Source organism: Microcaecilia unicolor, chromosome 4 (assembly GCF_901765095.1).
Source record: "Microcaecilia unicolor chromosome 4, aMicUni1.1, whole genome shotgun sequence".
In the NCBI taxonomy this organism is placed as follows: Eukaryota; Metazoa; Chordata; class Amphibia; order Gymnophiona; family Siphonopidae; genus Microcaecilia; species Microcaecilia unicolor.
The window spans coordinates 63142990-63164796 of NC_044034.1; the positions used below are offsets into that span (position 1 = coordinate 63142990).

The 21807-nt window shown below is 48.4% G+C and overlaps 1 protein-coding gene across 1 annotated transcript in view; it reads right to left on the reverse strand.

Annotated features, from left to right (window-relative positions):
* The window catches only part of PSPC1 (paraspeckle component 1), a 243843-nt gene extending 222836 nt beyond the window's left edge, over positions 1-21007 (reverse strand). Inside the window, exons 1-2 of the mRNA XM_030200285.1 lie at positions 20544-21007; positions 4242-4543 (exon numbers count right to left, since the gene is read on the reverse strand). Coding sequence (XP_030056145.1) covers positions 4242-4543; positions 20544-20894 — 653 coding nt within the window. The 5' untranslated portion in view covers positions 20895-21007. The remainder of the gene's footprint in view (positions 1-4241; positions 4544-20543) is intronic.
* Between the last annotated feature and the right edge of the window lie 800 nt (positions 21008-21807).

The following is a 21807-nucleotide window of genomic DNA, read 5'->3' on the forward strand; positions in this document are numbered from 1 at the left end:
TTGCCACCTCATTATCAATAGCTGAAAGATCATCTGAAGAACGGTCCAACACTTTCTGACCAGCGGAAACAAGCTCTCGCTACCAAAGCCCCACAAACTGCAGCCTGCACTGCCAGAGCAGAAACATCAAAGGAATTCTTCAGCAAAGATTCAATACGACGATCCTGGGTATCTCGCAGAGCCGTACCACCATCCACAGGGACAGTGTTTCGCTTGGTAACAGCGGTGGGAACTACCGCATCCACTACCGGGGGGGGGGGGGGGGGGGGGGGGGGGGGGGGGGGGCAAAAGATCTTTATCCGAATCAGGAACCAGATAAAACCTAACCATAGATCTAGCAAGCCTAAAAGCAGAATCAGGAACCTCCCACTGAGCCTGAATAATATCTCTAATATCCTGATGCATAGGAAAGGACTTACCTGCTCTGCAAATACCCTTGACCAGCAAATCCACCTTTCTGGGCTCTGACATCTGAAGATCCTGATCATCAAAACGGGAAGTAGAAGAAACCTGCGATATAAGCTCCTGAAGGTCATCTTTATGAAAAATCCTTACCAACGAAGGATCTTATCCCACAGGAAGAGATTCCTCACCTTCTGCCGTCTGCTCCAGCTCCTCAGCAAACTGCTCCTCAGGACAACATACCTCCTCATCTAAGGATTGCATTTCCTGATCAGGAGAAAACGAAAAATCCTGCTCTGCCTCCTCAGGAAATCTAAACTGTTTTTTAGCTATAAAAGTACCCTCCAGAAATCTTCTCCCAGGAGTGTCCATAGGCACAGCTTTGTGCAGGAGAAATGCCTGGTACATCTACACTACGAATTCAGGAGGAAACCCTCCTTCCCCCGCTGGCAAAATGGGTGTTTGCGAAGCAGATACAGGCCCAGCAGTCATAGGAGCCAGAGGAAAGCAGGTGGCGAGACATCCAAGATGGCGGCGTTTCCTGCCGAAATCGGCACCGGGTGGGGGACGCAACCCCCGCCAAAATACCGGTATCGGACCCCCCCCCCCCCCCCATCGGCGGCACCAATGATTTTCTGGCTCCTGCACCCTGGTTCTCCCCAGCGGTGCAGTACCGACACACCCCACTCGCACCAAGACCCCGCCACTGACAGACGGAACAGCGGCGGAATTTCTCAGACAGACATCGGGGAAAAAAAAACCAGCTGATCACAAAGAAAACAAAGACACGAAGGAGCTGCCCCCTGCTTTTTTTTTTTTAACAAACAGACCAAAAAATGGCTCTGCATAAACCAGCAGACCGGGTGGCCCAAAAAAAACTTTTTTACACTTCAAGTAGCTGCCTCTCCCCACCTCCAAAGCTCCTCCCTTGAAGAGCCTGAGGAAAGCTTTTTCTCTTTTTCTTTTAAAACTGTTAGCAATAAATTAAAATAGCCAGCATCAAAGAGATATCAGGGAGGAAATGGGAGGGACTCGGCCTCCCGAGTGTAACACCCCCAAGGAACTAAGAGACCCCCACGGGCCTCTACCTCTGAAGACAGGTTTTTTGTTTCGTTTTTTTTAATGCACAGGAAACTAAAAATCAATCCAACAATCAAAGAACTTTAACCAGAAAGCTAAAAAAAAAAAAAAGAATAGAAAGAAAGGACTGAGACTGAAGGGCTCACCACCTTCCACCTGCTGGAGACTGAGCTTACTGGATCTCTCTCTAGCTGGCAAGGGCTCTTATTGGCTCACTAGAGTCACAGTTTTTTTTCTCAGTCTCCACCTGCTGGAAGGCGTGCACAACCCATCAGTCACATTCTGGGCCGGTCAGGAGGGACGCTAAGGAAGGCTGGATTTTTTTTTTTTTTAACTCACTGCACTAGCAGCTGGAGGAAGGTATGCAGCGCCAAAACGATGAAGGTGCTGTAAGCAGGGCCCAGATAGGCCATCTCCCAGAGCTCACACAGAGCCAGCCTCAAAGACTGAACACGACAGGATTTTTTTTTTTTTTTTTTTGAGGCAGGAGACATCCATAGAACCAAGAGGCAGGGAGTAATCAGAAGGAGAGAAGTGAAAGGACCTGGCGCCACCAGGTGTATCCTAAACCTTGCCTAAGGGCTCTCAACCCCATTGCTCCACAGACCAGCAAAGACTAGGAGCCAGCACCAACCTACAGGCACACAGGGTATGTCTATCCACCTGCTAGATAGAATACCGATGTTAAGGTGGCTGCACATGCCCACATATAGTAAACCTCTGAAGTTCTCTATCTCCACCTGCTGGTAGAAGGACATAACTCACTCATCTCTGGATTAATCTGTGGGACACTACTGAAATAGTGGAATTAGGAAAGGTTCAAAGAAAAGCGACCAACATGATAAAGGGGATGGAACTCCTCTCAGATGAGGAAAGGCTAAAGAGGTTAGGGCTCTTCAGCTTGGAAAAGAGACTGCCGAGAAGAGATAGGACTGAGATCTACAAATGCCCGAGTACTGTAGTGTAGAATGAATTGATTTACTACTCTTTCAAAAAGTACAAAGATTAGGAGACACTCAAGAAAGTTACATGGAAACAAACAAACAGGAGGGAACATTTTTTCACTCAACCAATACAGTTAATCTCTGGAACTCTTTGCCAGATGATGTAGTAACAGTGGTTACTGTTACAGTTATTTGACTTATAGCCCGCTAATACCATAAAATGACTTGAAAGCGGGTTACAAGCAAGAAAAACTAGATTACATACAAATCTAGGAAATAATACTATACAGTTTATATATTTATTTAGTAAACTAGATTCACAGATCATAATAAACTATCAAAAATTGACTGCTACACCCCTCCACTCCAAAGCACGCTGGAGCCACAAGAGAAACTGACCGGGCCAGATTCCTGTTGCTTTGGATTTTGGTTTTTTTTTTTTCTACATGCTAGTAGATGAATGAGAGCTGCTAAATACTGCACAGCTCAACAACAAACCCCCAAAGCCCCACACAACACTGAGCCGCTGCTGCCGCCGCACCCCCCCCCCCCCCCAGGGCACAGCAGCACCCTCAGACCACTCTCTCAATCTGTGCTTTCTGCAAACAAAATGCTCCTTCGGTCTTAAAAATGTAAACATAGTAGATGACGGCAGAAAAAGACCTGCACGGTCCATCCAGTCTGCCCAAGAAGATAAATTCATATGTGCTACTTCTTTTATTTGTACTGTCCTCTTCAATGCACAGACCGTATAAGTCTGGCCAGCCCTATCCCCGCCTCCCAACCACCAGCTCTGGCACAGACCATATAAGTCTGCCCAGCACTATCCCCGCCTCCAAACTACCAGTCCCGCCTCCCGCCACCAGCTCTGGCACAGACCCTATAAGTCTGCCCAGCACTATCCCCGCCTCCAAACTACCAGTCCCGCCTCCCACCACCGGCTCTGGCACAGATCGTATAAGTCTGCCCAGCACTAGTCCCGCCTCCCAACCACCAGCCCCAGCGCAGACCGTATAAGTCTGCCCAGCACTAGCCCCGCCTCCCAACCACCAGCTCTGCCACCCATTCTAGGCTAACCTCCTGAGGATCCCTTCCTGCTGCACAGGATTCCTTTATGTTTATCCCACGCATGTTGAATTCCGTTACCGTTTTCATCTCCACCACCTCCCGCGGGAGGGCATTCCAAGCATCCACCACCTCCCGCGGGAGGGCATTCCAAGCATCCACCACCCTCTCCGTGAAAAAAATACTTCCTGACATTCTTCTTGAGTCTGCCCCCCTTCAATCTCATTCATGCCCTCTCGTTCTACCCGCCTTCCCATCTCCGGAAAAGGTTTGTTTGCGGATTTAATACCTTAAAGATGTAGGAACTTTAATTCTACTTTTTTGTTTGTTTTTTTCAGGCAGGCCCAGTTACTAAACAGGCATCCAGAGAAAGAAGAGCCAGGGGAAAAACGGACCCTCCAGGCGAGAGAACAGGGACCCAGCACCACCAGGTATATCAGTCTCAATCATGAACACCACACTCAACTGGAAACCAGTTAACCAAACTGGGCAAGGAGACAAAGCCTCAGAGCCAATCTGTCCATCCACCTGATGAAGACAGAAGATACTGAGGAACTGGGCTGATAGAGAATACAGAACTGAGCACCACTACATAGCCCTCTATCTCCACCTGCTGGTCAATGGACATGACTACCCACATGTCCTGGAATAGTGGGAAGTAACATAATGGAAACGTAACTACACTGAAACAATGGAAGTTATGTAATTATACAACTGTTATACAATTGTAGCTTTAATCATTCAACTCACGTTGTCAGAAGGAAAGCCCCTTCAGCACATTTCTCTAGGGCTTTTCGAGCAGGTGGTTTTGCAGCAAACTCTACAAAACCTCTTCCTGTAGCTCTACCACGATCATCCACAACAACAACTGCTCTCTCCACTGGGCCAAAAAATGAAAAAGCTTCTTCAAGAAGCTCGTTAGAAACTACAGGTGAAAGGTTTTTGACAGTCAACGCTGCTCCATGTGTAGCAAATCTAATTCGAAGTGGTCTACTCTTCAGTATAGTACCATCCAGTTCTGCCTTCGCAATTTCAGCCAAAGTCCTCGATTCCTAATGGGAAAAGAAACCACAAGTTCAAAATAAGTTTAAGAACACAAGCAGTTTTACTCTAATAACATTTTGAAGGTATTTTACTAAATCAGCTCTTGTTCAGGTTTCAACAACCTATTTAATATAACCTTAGTATTAGCCGTTATTAAAAGGAAAAATAACGAGGTTCTAATGAACTCAGAGCAAACAATTTGTAATGCAACAGTTCAAACCCCATCCTTTTATGTTAAAAATAAAACAAAAAAGTTACAGAACTTCAAACATGAAATTTTTGCAGACTGCTTGTGACATCATAAATCAGCCACTCTCAACATTTTATACTCTCTGCTTGAGCCCCCCCCCCCCCCAACGCGAGATGGTCACATATAAACCAAAAGCAATAATAATGCTTTTATACTACTACAGATTATTCTCCACAACTTTTATCTTTGTAAGAGCTCATATGTGCCTTTCTAAAACAGGCTCCCAGAACCTTCCCCAATAGGGTACAAACATCCACAAATATACATCACCTTCAACAAAAAGTATAAGTATGTCTGTGTGTGCATTTTATGGGTATATTTTATAAAATACACTTGAACATCATTAATTCTACCTCCACTCCATCTAAAATACACCCCTAGCAATGACTGTGCAAATCGTGTGGGTGCAATCTTTCAACGTGCCCGTTTAAATATACCAGTAAAAAAGGCCCGTTTCTGACACAAATAAAACGGGCACTAGCAAGGTTTTCCTCAAAGTGTGCATGTTTGAGAGAGAGTGTGTGTCATAGAGAGAATGAGAGAGAGACAGAGACAGCGTGTGTGTTTGTGTGAGAAAAAAAGAGTGTGTGAGAGACAGAGTGTCTGTGTGACAGAGAGATAGAGTGTGATAGACAGGGAGTGTGTCAGAGTGTGTATGTGAGAGACAGTGAGTGTGAGCCCCCACCCCCCCCTCTTGCTGAGCCCACCTCCCCACCCCCACCTCTCTGGTCTCAAGACCCCCTCCCCACCTCCCTCTCCGCCTGCCCCGCCTCCAGCCATCCATGTCCAGCGACCCTCCTCTCCGCCTGCCCACCTGCAGCTACCCATGTCCAGCAACCCTCCCCTCCCCCATCAAACCCCCCCCCCCTCGCCACCCGCAGCTGCCAGTGGTAACTGTGTCTGGCCGCTGCTGCTTCCCCTGTTGAGCAGCAGTGGCCGCTACAAAAGAAAAGAAGCGATAAATGTTTTTAATCCCAGCCCAAATCATTCACAAATGCCCGAGTCTTACAACGCAGTCTCTGCAGCTGCTCCTCCTCTCGCCTGCCATGTCACTGCGCTCCTCCGGGGTCTTATTCCAGGGGCAGTGACGTGGAGGCAAGAGGAGGAGCGGCTGCAGAGACTGCATTGTAAGACTCGGGCATTTGCGAATGATTTGGGCTGGGTTTTAAAACATTTATCGCTTCTTTTCTTTTTGTAGCCAACAGAAGCAGCAGCGGCCAGACAGCGTTACTACTGGCATCTGCGGGTGGCGATTAATATTTCGCCAAAGTCACTATGCCCATATCAGCCCTCTTCTGAAGTCACTTCACTGGCTCCCTATCCATTTCCGTATACAGTTCAAGCTCCTCTTATTAACCTATAAGTGCATTCACTCTGCTGCCTCTCACTACCTCTCCACCCTCATCTCTCCCTACACTCCTTCCCAAGAACTCTGTTCACTAGGCAAATCTCTCCTAATTGTACCCCCATCGCTAACTCCAGACTCCGTTCCTCTTATCTTGCCGCACCTTATGCCTGGAATAGACTCCCTGAGCCATTGCGTCAAGCTCCATCCCTGGCCGCCTTCAAATCCCGGCTAAAGACCTACCTGTTTGATGCTGCTTTTAATGCCTAACTTGTCACCTGCTCGTAACCTTTATCTTGTCTTCCTCTCTTCATTAGTCCCTTCCCATATGTCCTGTCTGTCCTACCCTTATCCCTTATTTGTCCTGTCTGTCCTGATTTAGATTGTAAGCTCTTTTGAGCAGGGACTGTCTTTTCTTCATGTTAAATTGTGAAGAGCTGCGTACGACTGGTAGCACTATAGAAGTTGATTTATAGTAGTAGTAGTAGTCCTAGAATCAAACAGAATGCCAGCATATATGCCCTGCCAATCCCATGTACAAAGACAAGGATAGTAGTCCCTGAATACCAAAGGAAGGTAACACTGTCAAGAAGACTGCTATTGCTCAAAGCACTCAGTAATGAAGCAGAGCAACAAAAGCCCAGCATGCAGGACTGCAAGAAACAATCCCATAAGAGAAAACCAGTAGGTTTAAAAGGAAAAGGAATCCTTATGCTCCTGAGATCTGAAGCAAAAGGAAATCACACCCTTACAGGCAATTAATAATCAAATTAAAGAATCTGCAGATGGGAAAATTAGGTTCTTAACTTGGTAAATTTTCTTTCCTTTAGTCACAGCAGATGAATCCATTAACTGATGGGTTGTGACCCCCTACCAGCAAGTGGAGAAAAAGAACACTAAAAACCATAGTGCCTCCTGGACGGCTAGCTCCATCTGCCTCTCAGTATTTGAAGCTTCCAAAGCAGTATTAAACCGCACAATGGAACAACATGAACTTTCCTCACAGCGAACCAACGCCCCAGAACAGGAGCAATAACACAAAGGAGGGACAAACTCAACCTCTGGCAGAAGAACAGGTCTGTAGAAACTGAAGAACTGGTTTTCAACTCCTCCTGAAGGAGGGAACATATCTGCATGATAAATGAACAAAAACAAAGTCAGACAGGGAGGGATCATGGATTCGTCTGTTGTGACTAAAGGAAAGAAAATTACCATGGTAGAGAACCTAATTTCCCTTCCTTGTCATCAGCAGCAGATGAATCCATTAACTGATGGGGGTGTATCAAAGCAATCCCTGGACAGGCCGAGAACAAGCCACACCACACACGAGCACTTGAGCTCCAAAAGCGCATCCCTCCTGGCAGCCACATCCAGCCTGTAATGATGGGCAAACGAGAGCTTAGACGCCCAAGTAGCAGCACTACAAATCTCTTGAAGAGAGAGTGCTCCCAGTTTCAGCCCGAGGAAGAAATCACTCTTTGGAATGTGCCTTAAAGGCGTCAGGCGGAGGACAGCCAGACAGCAGATAGGCTGAAAAAATGGCTTCCTTCAGCCAACGGGCTATAGTGGCTTTAGAAGCTGGAGACCCTCTGTGAGGCCCTGACAACAATACAAAAGGGTGATCAGAGGTCCTGAAAGCATTTGACATCCGCAGATACTGCAACAGAGCCCTGCGCACATCCAGAAGGTGCAACTGCCCAAAAGATTCCAGAAACTCCTCCCTGGAAAAGGAGGGTAAGAAAATGGGCTGGTTCAGGTGAAACGCTGATACCACCTTACGCAGGAAGGAGGGCACCGTATGTACCGTCACTCTGGACTCTGAGAATTGCAAAAACGGGTCTCGACAGGACAGCACCTGGAGCTCAGACACCCGTCTCGCCAAAGTAATGGCCACCAAAAACACTGTCTTAAGAGTCACATCCTTCTCCGAAGCTCATCTCAGCGGCTTGAAGGGCGAACACTTGCAGAGCCCTTAATACTAGCCCCAGGTTCCAGGCCGGACAAGGGGCCCGCATGGGAGGACGGAGCCGAAGCACCCCTCTAAGAAACCGTGCAATGTCCACATGCGCATCCAGTGAAAGGCCAGAGACCTTCCCCCGAAAACATGCTAAAGCTGCCACTTGAACACGCAGGGAATTATAGGCCAAGCCTTTTTGTACACCATACTGCAAAAAGTCAAGTACTACTACTACTATTTAACATTTCTAGAGTGCTACAAAGTGTACGCAGCGCTGTACAAACACAGAAGAAAGTGAGACAGAAGCCCACATGGGTGTAATCACTTTAGAAGCAAACCAAGCCTCAAGTATCAGCGAGACCGTGTGGGTGTGAGGGCTTCAGAAGCACACCAGGACTCAAACTGGCGCCAGATCCGAGCATATGCAACAGAAGTGGAACACTTGCGGGCCTGCAAGAGAGTGGAGATGACCTTGTTAGAATAGCCTTTGTCTCTCAATTGCGCCCTCTCAATAGCCATGCCGTAAGACCAAAGCCGCAGGGATCCTCCATGGACACCGGGCCCTGCGACAACAGGTTTGGTACCAGAGGCAAAGGAAACGGAGCCTCCACCAGCATCCGCCGGAGGTCCGCATACCACGGACGCCTGGGCCAATCTGGGGCTATGAGAATCACCAATCCCTGGTGTAGCCGAATTCACAGGAGAATGCGCCCTATTAAGGGCCACAGCGGGAACACATACAGGAAGCCGGCAGGCCAGGGTTGAGCCAGAGCATCCAACCCCGCTAAGCGGGGATGTCTTAGTCTGCTGAAGAAGCAAGGGACTTTGGAATTTGCGCTTGATGCCATGAGATCCACCTTGGGCCTGCCCCATTTGGCACAGATTTGAAGGAATACTTCATCTGCCAATGCCCACTCTGCCGGGTCGATCTGATGCCTGCTGAGAAAGTCGGCTTGCACGTTGCTCTGACCTGCGATATGAGCTGCTAACAGAAGCTGTAGATGCAACTCGGCCCAATGGCAAATCTGAGCGGCCTCCTCTGCCAGGGCTGCGCACTGAGTGCCGCCCTGGCGATTTATGTAGGCCACTGCTGTCGTGTTGTCCAACAGAACTCTGACAGCCAGCCCCTCCAGGGTCTTGTGAAAGGCCAGAAGCGCCTGAAATACCGCCCCTCAGTTCCAAGTGATTGATGGACCATCCCAACTCATCGGGTGTCCACAGACCCTGGGCATAGCTTCCCTGGCAATGTGCTCCCCCAGCCCTGCAGGCTGGCATCCATTACCACCAGGCACCACTTGTGAAGGGCTAGCGGCATTCCCCGCCGCAGCATGCAGTCTGAGAGCCACCACTCCATACTGAGCCGGGCCGAAGGGAGCCACGTGAGTCTGCGTTGATAATCTTGGGATATCGGAGACCATCGTTGAAGCAGGGCAATCTGCAGATGTCTCATGTGCGCTCTCGCCCATGGTATCACTTCCAAAGTGGCTGTCATCAAACCCAACAGCTGGACAAAGTCCCAAGCTCGCGGGTGAGACATCCTCAGGAGCAGACGGACATAATTTTGAGGCTTGCACCGCCTTAGGTCGGGTAGGTAAACAAATCCCGAGCTTGTGTCGAACCGGACCCCCAAATACTCTAAAGACAGAGGGGGTCAGGTGACTTTTGGGTATACTGACCACCCAGCCCAGAGACTGCAGTACTGAGACCACTCTGGCTGTGACATGATGACTCTCCTCCTCGGAGTCTGCTCGGATGAGCCGGTCGTCGAGGTACGGGTGAACCCTGATACCCTCTCACCTGAGGTAAGCAGCTACTACCACCATTACCTTGGAAAGGTTCGGGGAGCTGTGGCGAGGCTGAAAGGCAAGGCCCGAAACTGGAAATGTTTTCCCAACACCGCAAACTGGAGAAACCGTTGCTGCGGGGGCCAATAGGAATATGCAAGTAAGCTTCTTTTAGGTCCAGAGACGTGAGGAACTCTCCTGGCTGGACCGCCGCAATGACGGAGCACAGGTTTTCCATGTGAAAATGCCGCACTCAGAGATTCGTCAACTTTCTTTAAGTCGAGAATGGGCCGAAAAGACCCGCCTTTTCGCAGCACCACCACAAGTAAATGGAGTAACAACCGCATTCGGTGGGAGGCACAGGGATCACTGCTCCAAGGTTGCAACAAGACTTGTAAGGTCTCGTCTACCGCCGCCCGTTTGACGGCAGTGCCGCATCGGGACTCCACAAACACGGTCTCTCACCAGGGCACCGAATTCCAATCGGTAACCTTCTCTAATCAGGTCCAGAACAGCCTGATCTGAGGTAATCTTGGTCCACGCCTCAAGAAAAGAGGGAAAGGCGTCCCTCCTCCAGCTGGCAAGGAGGAGTGGACCGGCGTCCCATCATTGTGAAGGATGGCCCTGAACTCCTGGCCTTGTCCCGGCCGCTGCGGATCACTTGTCCGAGCGAAAGAAGTTCCTCTGCTGAAAAACGGGGACATTGAGAAACCCCAGCAGAGCGCCCTGGGCAATACCTTCAAGCTTCATGGAAGCGAGGTCTGGAAGAGGAGGGGAACTGCATGACCCTTGGAAGAAGGCCGCTGCCTATCCTCGGGTAACCTCTAGGGTTTAGAATCCGCCAGGTCCTTGACAACCTTTTCCAGTTCCTCTCCAAATAACAGGTGGCCCCCGAAAGGGCACTTCACCAACCTTTGCTTAGAGGCCATGTCAGCTGCCCAATGCCGTAACCATAGAAGGCGGCGAGCAGACACCGCCACAAACATCTATTTAGCCGAAGCTCTAACCAGATCATACAGGGCGTCCAGCCAGAAAACACAGGGGCCGACTCCATCCGCGGTGCAACCTCCACAAGGGACTCCGCACCATCCACGGGCTGCTCCACAGCCTGTTGCAACCAAGAAAGGCAGGCCCGGGCCACATAAGAACTGCAAACAGAGGCCCTTAAGGCTAGGCCCGAAATTTCAAAGGACCATTTCAGATCGGATTCCAGCTGTCCGGTCCTGAATATCCTTGAGGGCAACCCCTCCCTCCACTAGGAGAGTAGTCTTTCTGGTCCACCACGGTGACTAAGACATCCACTTTTGGCATACAAAACCTAGCCAAGTGCTCCTCACTCAGAGGGTACAGATGCCCCATAGCCCTGGCCACTTTTAATGGTCCCTCAGGGTCAGCCCATTGAGCAGAAATAAACTCTTGGATGGAGTCATGCAAAGGAAAGGCTCGAGCAGGCTTCTTGGTACTCGCCATCCTCGGATTACTCGAGGGGGTCTCACCATTAACAGGATCATCAATAGAGAGGGCCTGTAAGGCATCCGAGATCAGCGCTGGCAGCTCATCGCGGTGGAAAATCCTAACCGCAGAGGGATCATCCAGATCCAGTTGCAAAACTGCACCTTCCTCTGGCTCCTCCAAACACGAGGGCCCGCCAGAACCCTCAGAGTCCCCACAGCCCGACCACGGGGGGAAAGGGGGGGCGCGCCACTTTCTGATGGGAATTAACCCATCTATGTTTAGCGTGCATCCAACGCTCAGGGGAAACCACATCATCGCTCAGCCCTGGGCCATCCTCACGCAGAGGGAAACCAGGTGGCAACGCAGTGTCAGACACCTGCGGCAGAGCTCTCTTCAGCATAAAGGATTTATGTAGCAAAAGCAGAAATTACGGGGAGAAATACTCGCCCTGACCTCCCGTCTCCAAATTAGGAGCGACGGGGAAATGAGCTCCTCTGGAAGGCTCAGCCCGAGGCGGTCCCCTGCCCTCAGACTCCTCCGCAACTGCGGGGGCCGAGACATGTGGCACTTCCAAGATGGCACCCGCTGCCAGCTCCAATGAGCGGGAAGAATCATCTCTCGCCATGCTCACGCTGCCTCTACCATCTGAACAGCACGATTTACAGAGCCCCGCTGCCGATTTGCGCTTGCCACAACGGGAGCAACGCTTAACTCCCTCAGCAGCCATCGCCGAAAAACGGCGGAAAATTCAAAATGGCGTCTTCGCGCCCAAATCACCCCGCTCTAAACGCCATTTGCGGGCCCTCCCCGGAGGAGCTGAGTACTGTTCTTACCTCAAAGGACCGAGTCCAGGAGCTCCGGTCAAGCTGTAACTCAAGAAAAAGCCTCAGAAATAGCAGCGCTGAAAATCGCATTTTTTTTTGTTGTTGTTTTTTAACGCTGTGAGGAAAGTTGGAAGGTAAACAGCTACAGAGGCACTCCGGAGGCAAGCGGGGGAGTGGGAAAGGCAGGGAAATGGCGAACCTATATGTCTGCATCCACACAGGGGGACTGGGTAAGACAGGGAAAGGGGCGAACCTATGTGCCTTTAAAGTGGGAACCACCAGCCACAACACCCCAGCTCAACTGGCCAAGCACAGGAGCCACCCACCCCAGGCAGAATCTTGAAGGAGCTGAACAAGCTGCGTCCAAACCTGCTGGAGATAGAGAAATACTGAGACGCAGATGGAGCTAGCCGTCCAGGAGCACTATGGTTTTAGTGTTCTCTATCTCCACCTGCTGGTAGGGGGACATAACCCATCAGTTAATGGATTCATCTGCTGCTGATGACAAGGACTGTATCTTTATGCAGAAAGGCCCAAAGATCACCCAGGACTGTAAAAGGATGAAGTGAATGTACACCAGAGGAAGCCAGCAACAGGCATGGCTTTAGGGAAAAGCATACTAATTAATTAAATGTAAAGGTCTCAATGTGATTCTGTACTAATTAACTAAATGCAAAGGTCCTAATGTGATTCTGTACTAATTAACTAAATGCAAAGGTCCTAATGTGATTCTTTACTCATCTGGAGTGCTAAATCAATTGTCCAACTGTGACAAGGAAAGCTGTCCTCCATGAGTCAACTAGGAACAAATAACTACCTCCAACACTAGCCAGGGTAGAACTTGTAACCACACACGAAGCAGAATGCAGTAAACCAACTCGCACTATAGACAGAAGGCCTAACACCAAAACTTAACCAGATATAACACTAGGTTAAAAAAACATCCCCAATTACCACAAAGTGCTGTTTTTAAACTATGTAATGCAAAGCCTGGCAGCTTGTTACTGCTTCAGTAAAACCTAAGACCAGCCAGTAGAGAAACTGAAGGCAGGCTCAGTAAACAGTCCTGCAAGGAAGGGGTTTTTTTTTGCTTGTTTGTTTTGGGGTTGTTTTTTTTTTAAACACAGCATAAGAGTCAGATAGTTCAGCCTATGCCACTTAAGGGATTAAAGGCACTGAAAAATTGTAATGGGTCGCCGCCAATAAGATTTCCTGGCTGAGTGATTAGTGACTAAGGCATTAAATCGAAGACCCCACAACTCCATAAAAGTGAAGGCAAGTTAGAGGAGGAAAAGTTCCCCAAGGTGCCAAAAGGCAATCCAACTGACTGAAGAGTAAAGTCAGGTTGAAGGGCACATATGGCTTTCCACACAACTGCCATCAGCACCAGCCAAAGCTTCCACTTCCTCCAGCACAGCCAGCTGAGGATAAAGACCCAGGGCTTGTGAACCAGAACTCCAGGCAAACTACCCAGAGGGAAGCTGACAAGCAAAGGAAAGGGTTCGGGGGCGTGGACCCAGCAGAACCTTTTTTTTTTTTATCCAACAATCAGGGCAAAATTCCATCAAGGGAGTACAGAGAAAACTCGTAGCCACGGGTAACTAGGAAGAGGATGAGATGGGAGAAAAGCCAACCAACCGCCCCTCCAGGATAGCACCCCTACCAGACACCTGCGACAGCAAAACTGCCGCCGTAGCAAACAGAGCACTGCAGAAGCAGAGCAGGAGCCCAACGGGTAGGGAGAATCAAAACTCGCCAACCCACGTGTATTTGTTGTTTTTTGTGTCAAAGGCAGCAGGCCACCATCTAAAAAATGGTACCCAAGGTACCTAACCAACAGATAAGCTAGCCAAAGACCTGCCATATCCCCTCCGCCGGTCCTGGGAAGGACCTGGGAGCTGATATCAAAGGGGGGAAGCAGGCTAGAGTAAATAAGGCAGCACAAGGTCCTGAAACTGCTCACCATAATCCAAACGGGAGCAGACTAATCACTCCACCAACTGCAAAGAAGAAAGCAAAGGCGCTTAGATGCAGGAGAGATGTGGAAAACACAGACAAAGCAACAGAAGAGATAGCGCAAAGGCACTCGTTGCCCTCAGCACACCCAGACATTCACTGGCAAACATCGCTCTGCAGCAACCACTGTTTTGGGATTTGTTTTTTAAGAGACAGGAGACCAAACTTCCACAGTGAATGTAAAAAACATAGCCAGACTGGAACCAGAGAGGTGACCTGGGAGAAGCAAACCTCAGAGGCCAGGGAGCCGCAGCATCGGCTAACAGGGAAGGAAGGAAAAAGGAAGCCACCCAGAGCTGTGACCACCTGCGTGTGGCAGTCGCTTGCTGGGGGTTTTTTTGACTAGCAGCCTCAACTAGAAGGACAGACGTTCTCCTGTTCTGTAAACAATCTTCCCAAAATACCACGGTGGCCATTAGGCAGGCAACTGCTAGCTGAAAAGCAAGGGAACAATGAGCCAACCACAGCCTGAACGTCCCAACTCCGTCTGCCTGATCGAACCGAGGGCAGAACTGGAAACCGCAGCGGAAACAAAAGAAAAATCTACTGCAGTAGCTCTCTGTATGCCAGCTGAAACAGCGGGAAAAATTCTGCCACTAAAGAGACGCATACTGTTCCCAATGGCAGACGGAGCATGGGGGGGAAAACGGAGCATGCCAAAAACTACCATCGCTGAAACAAAGGCCCCCCCCCCCCCCCACCAGACTGAGCAAAACCCCGAAGAACTTGAAAAACCAGCAGAGCTCACCCAGAGGAAAAGCCAGACAGCGTGTGCAGCCTCAGAAAGGAAACTAATAGCAAAAGAAAGGGCTGTAGCAAGAGAGTCCAAGCCAATAAAGAATGGAACATATACCAAACCTGACAGGAATGATGTAGTCCAATGGTGAAGCAGAGAGATTCACGGTCAAGAGTGGTGTAAAAAAAAAAAGGACAAGAGAACACAGGACCCCTGAGGTGGGCGGAGGAGACCTGGGATCACCAGGTGTACCCCAACAGGCCATCACAGCAGCATCATGTCAAAACCCCCAGCTTGACTAAGAAAACAGGCTAGGAGCCAGCACCAAACCAGAGCTGCACAGATTATTTCAATCCACCTGCTGAGATAGAGAGAATACTGAAAGTGAGGCTACTGCATGACATCCTTTATGGCAGAGCTCTGGCATTCTCTCTCATCTCCACCAGCTGGTAGGGGGACATAACCCACTCGTTTCTGGATTGATCTGTGGGACCTAATGGAACATTAAGAATATCCATCTCCCTCAGAGGAAGAGGGACCACAGCAGACTGCAAAGGTCCTTCTTTGTATCAGGCAGGTAATAAACACTCCTAAGCAGAGGAATATCTCCTAAGGAACTCGTATGCTTCCTTACAATATCTAACAAACATCTCTTTATCAGAAATAACTAGCAACTTTGGAAGTTGATCAAACACAGATTAGAAAATCTGGTCACATTTTCTAGGTTCTCTACCTTGTCTTAAAATGGAGTTCTCCTTAATAATCAGTGAAGACAAAATCTGAACATTTTTAAGTTTATCGCTATGGCAGTGGTTCCCAAACCTGGTCCTAGAAGCACCCCCAGACAGGTTTTCAGGATATCCACAATTAATATTCATGAGAGAAAGATTTGCATGCAATGGAGACAATGCACATTTCTCTCAATTAGCTGGGGTGCCTCTAGGACCAGGTTTGGGCACCACTTGGCACTATGGTCTTCCACCGCTCAAACATTATCAAAATGCAGCTTCCATGTCCTTAATATTATTAACATTCATATTCTAGTACCAATTTGAATTGAAAGTGTCTTACCCAAGTCCAAAATTGCTGTCCAAATAGTTGAAACTTGGGCATAGCTAGAGTTTGTCTGGAACCCACTGCAACAAGATCTGGACCCCATACCAGGGTCAGCTGCTGCTCCCACCAAATAAATTCCCTCCAAGGGCTTGACCTGGAGGCCCCAGCAAAGCCTCCAAACTCACTCTGGGGGCCTTCCCCCATTCTTCTCATCCTACATTAAAAAAAAAACACACTGACTCCTGTCAGCAGGTCATCGGGCAACTCAGAAGAGGTTGAGGTGGAGGAGTCCTCATATCATGGGGTCAAAAAGATGTCAAAGCTGAAGCCCAATACCGATCCACCTAGCAGCAGCATCGGGGCAGCCAGCAAATCATCAGTAATCGGCCGTTGCAGTCCTCCACGAAGCACAAAACAATCCATGAGGCCAGAAAGCAGGGTTGGAGAGTTAGTTGAGGGTTCCATGGAAAAACCCTTACTTTACCCTTCTTTACCATTTCGCAGAACATTCAACAGAGACAACGCTATGCTGCTGTCACCATCTTGCCTCCTCCCCATTTCTCGTAATCGTTCCTTTTATATTGGATGGGCAAACTTATAGAATCATTAACCTGGACACAGACTTTGTTCAAGTAAAACAGCAGTTCAAGAGAAATTTTAAAAGCATATTTTATGAAAGCTTTTCTTGACCGACAACTTTTTAGTGCCGGGCAATTTTTTTTTGGGGGGGGGGAGGGGATGATTTATTAAACTGATGTAGTTTTTATGTGTCATGATTTATTTAAAATATTTTTATTGATGACAATTCAAATGCAACACATTTAGCCATATAAATGTGCATAGACAATTATCGAACATATACAGATACAAAGTGATGAAGTCCATCATCTAACCGTTCCTCTTCCTACTATGATAACAGAGCTTAATAATAAAAACTCATAAGAAACATCCTATGGTTTATGTGTCATATTTTATGTATGCGATTAGTGTAACTCGCTTTGGTATAAAAGTGGGATATAAATATCTATATAAATAATTCCCACCTCCAACGTTCTGAAGCTCGCTCCGTGGCAGTGAAGCCCTGAACCCTTGAAGCCCTGTAGTGTTCGTAGGCTCAAAGTACCAGTCATATACCCCCCCCCTTCAGCCCCACCCCACCCACACATAATTCGCAACTCCAACGTTCTGAAGCTGCCTCTGTCCAAGTGAAACCTTGAAGCCCTGTAGTGTTCGTAACCTCACAGCCGCACTCAGCCCCGCCCCCCACACAATACGTCACTCAACCACTCACACTACCCCTCTCACTCCCGCTCCAGCCAACCCAACAGCACTCAACGAAAGCTGCCTAAGCCCCCCCCCCCACCACCAACTTTGCACACACCCCCCGCCGCCGCCCCCTCAGTGTATCAACCCCCCCCCCCCCCCCGGGCACATCAACCCCCTCGCCACCCGCACCTGCCACTGGTAACGCTGTCCGGGCCGCGGCTGCTTCTCCTGTTCACAGTGGCTACAAAAAGAAAAAAAAAAAAAAAAAGTCAATTTTTTAAACCTGAAACGCGGCACCTTAGACAGCCATCAGGCATTGGCTGTCGGCTCTTCAGCCGCTCCTCCTCTCGCCTCCACGTCATTGGCCCTGGATTAAGACCTCGGAGGAGCGCAGCGACGTGAGAGGCGAGAGGAGGAGCGGCTGCAGAGCCAACAGCCAATGCCTGATGGCTGTCTACGGTGCCGCGTTTCAGATTTAAAAACATTTATTGCTTTTTTTCTTTTTGTAGCAGCCGCTGCTGCTCAACAGGAGAAGCAGCAGCGGCCAGACAGCGTTACCAGTGGCAGCAGCAGGTGGCGAGGGGGTTTGATGCATGGGGGGGAGGGTTGCTGGACATGGGTGGATGGAGGGGGGCAGGGGGGTAAGGAGGAGGAGGGGAGGGTCGCTGGACATGGGTGGCTGCAGGGGGAGGAGGGGGGTCACTGGACATGGGTGGCTGGAGGGGGGGCAGGGGAGAGGGAGGTGGGGAGGGGTCCTGAGACCAGAGAGGTGGGGAGGGGGGTGTGGGGGCACACACTCACTGTCTCTCATACACTCTCTCTGACACACTCTCTCACACAAACACACACAATCTCTCTCTCATTCTCTCTGACACACACACTCCATCTCTCACACACACTCCTCTCTCTCTCAAACTACACACTCCGAGGAAAACCTTGCAAGCGCCCGTATCATTTGTGTCAGAAATGGGCCTTTTTTACTAGTAACAAATAAACACACACATTTGTATCTCACTCCCTCCTCCATGCGAAACCTAACTATCTCTGAAGTTTCTGGAAGTAGGCTGAGCACCCCCACTATACCGTCTAAGGTTCTTCCCTGCAATTCAGCTTTGTCTGTAGAAGCTGCAGTCCAAGGAAGTTTAATGACCAGAGATGCCATGAACCTATTTTGCCCATTATTTCGGGTGAAGCCTATATGGGCAGAGCTTGCTGCCATATTGGTGAGAACAAAACAATTGCTATTGAACAAAATAAGCAAACTTAGGAGGTTTTATTAAACCTCCTAGGTTTTGCATTCTCTCTGTTAACAGGGGATGGGGGGGATAAAAAGTTGGGGGACTTTTCAAGGGGTCTGTGAAGGGGAGAGAGCTATATACCAAATATATGTCAGTGCAAAGAAAGCAAGCTCTGGAACAATGCTGTACTGTGCTATATGACCATTTTCTTTTTATACAGAAATATCTTTATCATAAGAAAAAATAAAGGCATATAGCGCAGCACTGAAACCCACAATACAGCATTGCAAATAACAACCACCTGAATTCTGCAACCTCTCACAACAGAAAGATTATATCTACACAGATCCAGAATTAAATTACCATCAGACAGGCAGGATATGCTTGAATCATAAATAAATTCAATCCTTAGCTCATGTAAGATACAGCAGCAATCCCTAGCAAAAAGGGTTGGATCCAGCTGCCCCATGTGAAAAATCACTCTTGAGGAAATGAGTTGTTCCATATCCCAAAGTAACTGAAACCAGAAAGGAGGTTACATGACTACTTTTTGTTTTATTTGTGTGTGTGGGGGGGGTGGTTGTTGGTTCTCAAAAAGGTATCCATCCTTCCCAAAGGAGGTAATACATATCTTTGGGTACACCGTTTTAAAGTTGCAAGATTCAGGTGGATACAGCCCTTCTGGAGAGATTCATTGGTGGGATCCAGGTTAATCCAACCCTTCTAGTGAAAAATATTGCCGGATCCAGACTTTCTGGAGGGGGAATACAGCTAGATCCAGTTGTATATGGCTCTTCAGGTGAGAAATACAACTGAATCCCACCCTTCTGACAAGAAACTAGTCTAGGATGAGTGTGGCTTTCCTATAATCAATGTTCTTTTCCAGCTCTCATGGGGGGGGGAGGGTCTCCTTTTATATTGTAATCTACTTTGACTATGTAAAACAAAAGATAGTAATCAAGTATTTTAAACAAACAGTTACTTAATACTAAATCCAGGTGGATGCAGCCCTTGTGGAAGAAAGTATTGCTAGATCCAGGTGCATCCAGCCCTTCCAGTGAGAAACAACTGGATACAGGTTTATCTTTCCACCTCCTCCCTCCTTAGAACTCTAGCATCTCTCGCCTTCCTTCTACTCTACTATTATTTTACCATGTCCTTCCTCCAACCCACCACCCTCCTGCCTTTCTCCCCGTACCATAGTCAACGTGTCTCATTCCCCTTCCTCTACATTTTAAGCACTTATTCCTTCCGTGACCCCTTGGTTGTGCAGCATCTCTCTTTCTTGTCATGCATACATTTAACTGCAGAAAGCGTCTCTAGCCCCCCTCCCCCCAATCATCTCTTCTTCCTCTGCAACACACCCACCCCACATTAGCCGACATGCCTGCGCTTGCTCTTTCCTAAGATTGTCCCAACTTATTCCTTCTCTCCCCCCCTCCCCAGGTAGCAGCTTCCCGGATTCATAACATTTCACTCCTGCTTCTCCCTGCCAACCACGAAAATCGCCGCATACTATAAACGTTAGCAGGCGTCAAAACAATGAAGTATTCCTGTATTAAAGGTAATACTTAACAAATCAGAGAGATCCCGGGAAGCTGCAAATCAGGCTTTTACACCAGCCAGGAATGCTTTTAGGTATGATTAAAAAAAAAACAAAATAATAATTAAAAAAAAAAAAACTCTGACACACACGCACACATTACACACCTCCTTCATCAGCAGCCATGCTACTGCGCCCATGTCAGCTGAACCAAAAATGAGTGATTTTGCAAGCTTACCCATTAGTAGCAGCAGAAACAAAATGATTTTACCGAGAATATTTTCCGCAAACTCGTTAGAGGCCCAACCCCTCGGGAGCGGAGGGGAATCGTACATGGGAGACAGCATAGAATGCTAGCAAAACAATCAGAGGTTAACGTCTTGGCTAATCCAAACTGAATACTCCCGAAAAAGGAAAGAGGGAGGAAAGAAACAACACTCAAGGGAGATGGTACACAACAAAAACAACACAGCACCAGGTTGCAAGACACAAATTCCACCATCTTCGACTTCAAAAGGATCCCGGCAACGACACTTACCAATCGAATAAAGCCAAAGCCCCGGTCCCGATTGATAAATACTTCGCTCGGCTCTCCGTACTTTTCGAACAACTTCTTAAAACCCTCCTCTGTAATGTCCGTGGGCAGATTCCCGACGAACAGTCGGCAACGCTGCGTGTAGGTCTTCTCGCCTGGCCTTAGGAAGCTCTTTACGTCTACAGTGAGGCCCATTTGGGAGGCGCCATCCTCCTCTTCTTTTACTGGAGGCACGAGGCTGGACTCTATCTCTTGCGGCTCCAGGCTCCGCTTGTTATTCTTTTTCTGACCGGAGCCAGACGGTAGCTGGGATTGTTTCTCTATTTTCACCTGCATCAGGTTCCTGGTTGCCATACTTCCAAACGTGGTAGTAAATTACTTTGAAAACCAAGCTACTACATGCGCAAAACACCACGCACGATTGCTGTTCTATCTATGACTACTGTGAACAACTTCAAAATGGCGCCGCAGCCGCTACAAAAATCTACCGATTATTGACGCTAGTGAAGTCACACCACAGACAGTTCAAATAGGCCCACCCACTTCCGCCGAGAAGTGTACGATGTGCATTTCTTTGCCTAGTGTGGTATTTGTGTTTTACTAGTTAAAGCGGTCGATACGTTCCTTAAGCTATGTGGCGCTAATTACTCGTCCTGTTTTGTAAAATATATTTGTAGCCCGTTGCGTTACATTCCTTGGTTACAATATAACATACATAATATTCCTTTTGAGAATTAAACAAAAAAATCAGGTTTTCCAAATCTAGCAGCTTTTTTTTTTTTTTAGTCATCTGCCCATCGAAAATAGCCACATTTAGACATGGTCTCACCCCACAGTTCCAGGGACCAGCTAGATCTTCGGGTCAGTACCCGAATCAGGGGCACAAACCAAAGTTTTATTTATTTCACTGTGCTGAGTGTAGGCCATGGCCAGGCTTGATCCCAATAGGCTATAGGGTTTTAAAATACCTGAATGGTCCATCTAGTCTGCCCAAGCAGAGACACAATTTACTACCCCCCCCCCCCCCCCCCCCCCCCCCTTCAGCAGTTCTCTCTCCCAAAGCCTCAAAACGCTATTCACTTGAAGAGGTTGACAGGCTTACCAGTCCACAGCAGTGCGCTGTTCAGGGAGACCGCTATACTTTTACTTTATTTCAGTCTGAGAGTAAATTTACTTCACTCACACTCCAAAGAAACTCTCCACTCCAAATATTTTTAATTTATGCAAAACAGAACGTTACTGAAATGCAACAGGCAGATATCCAAAA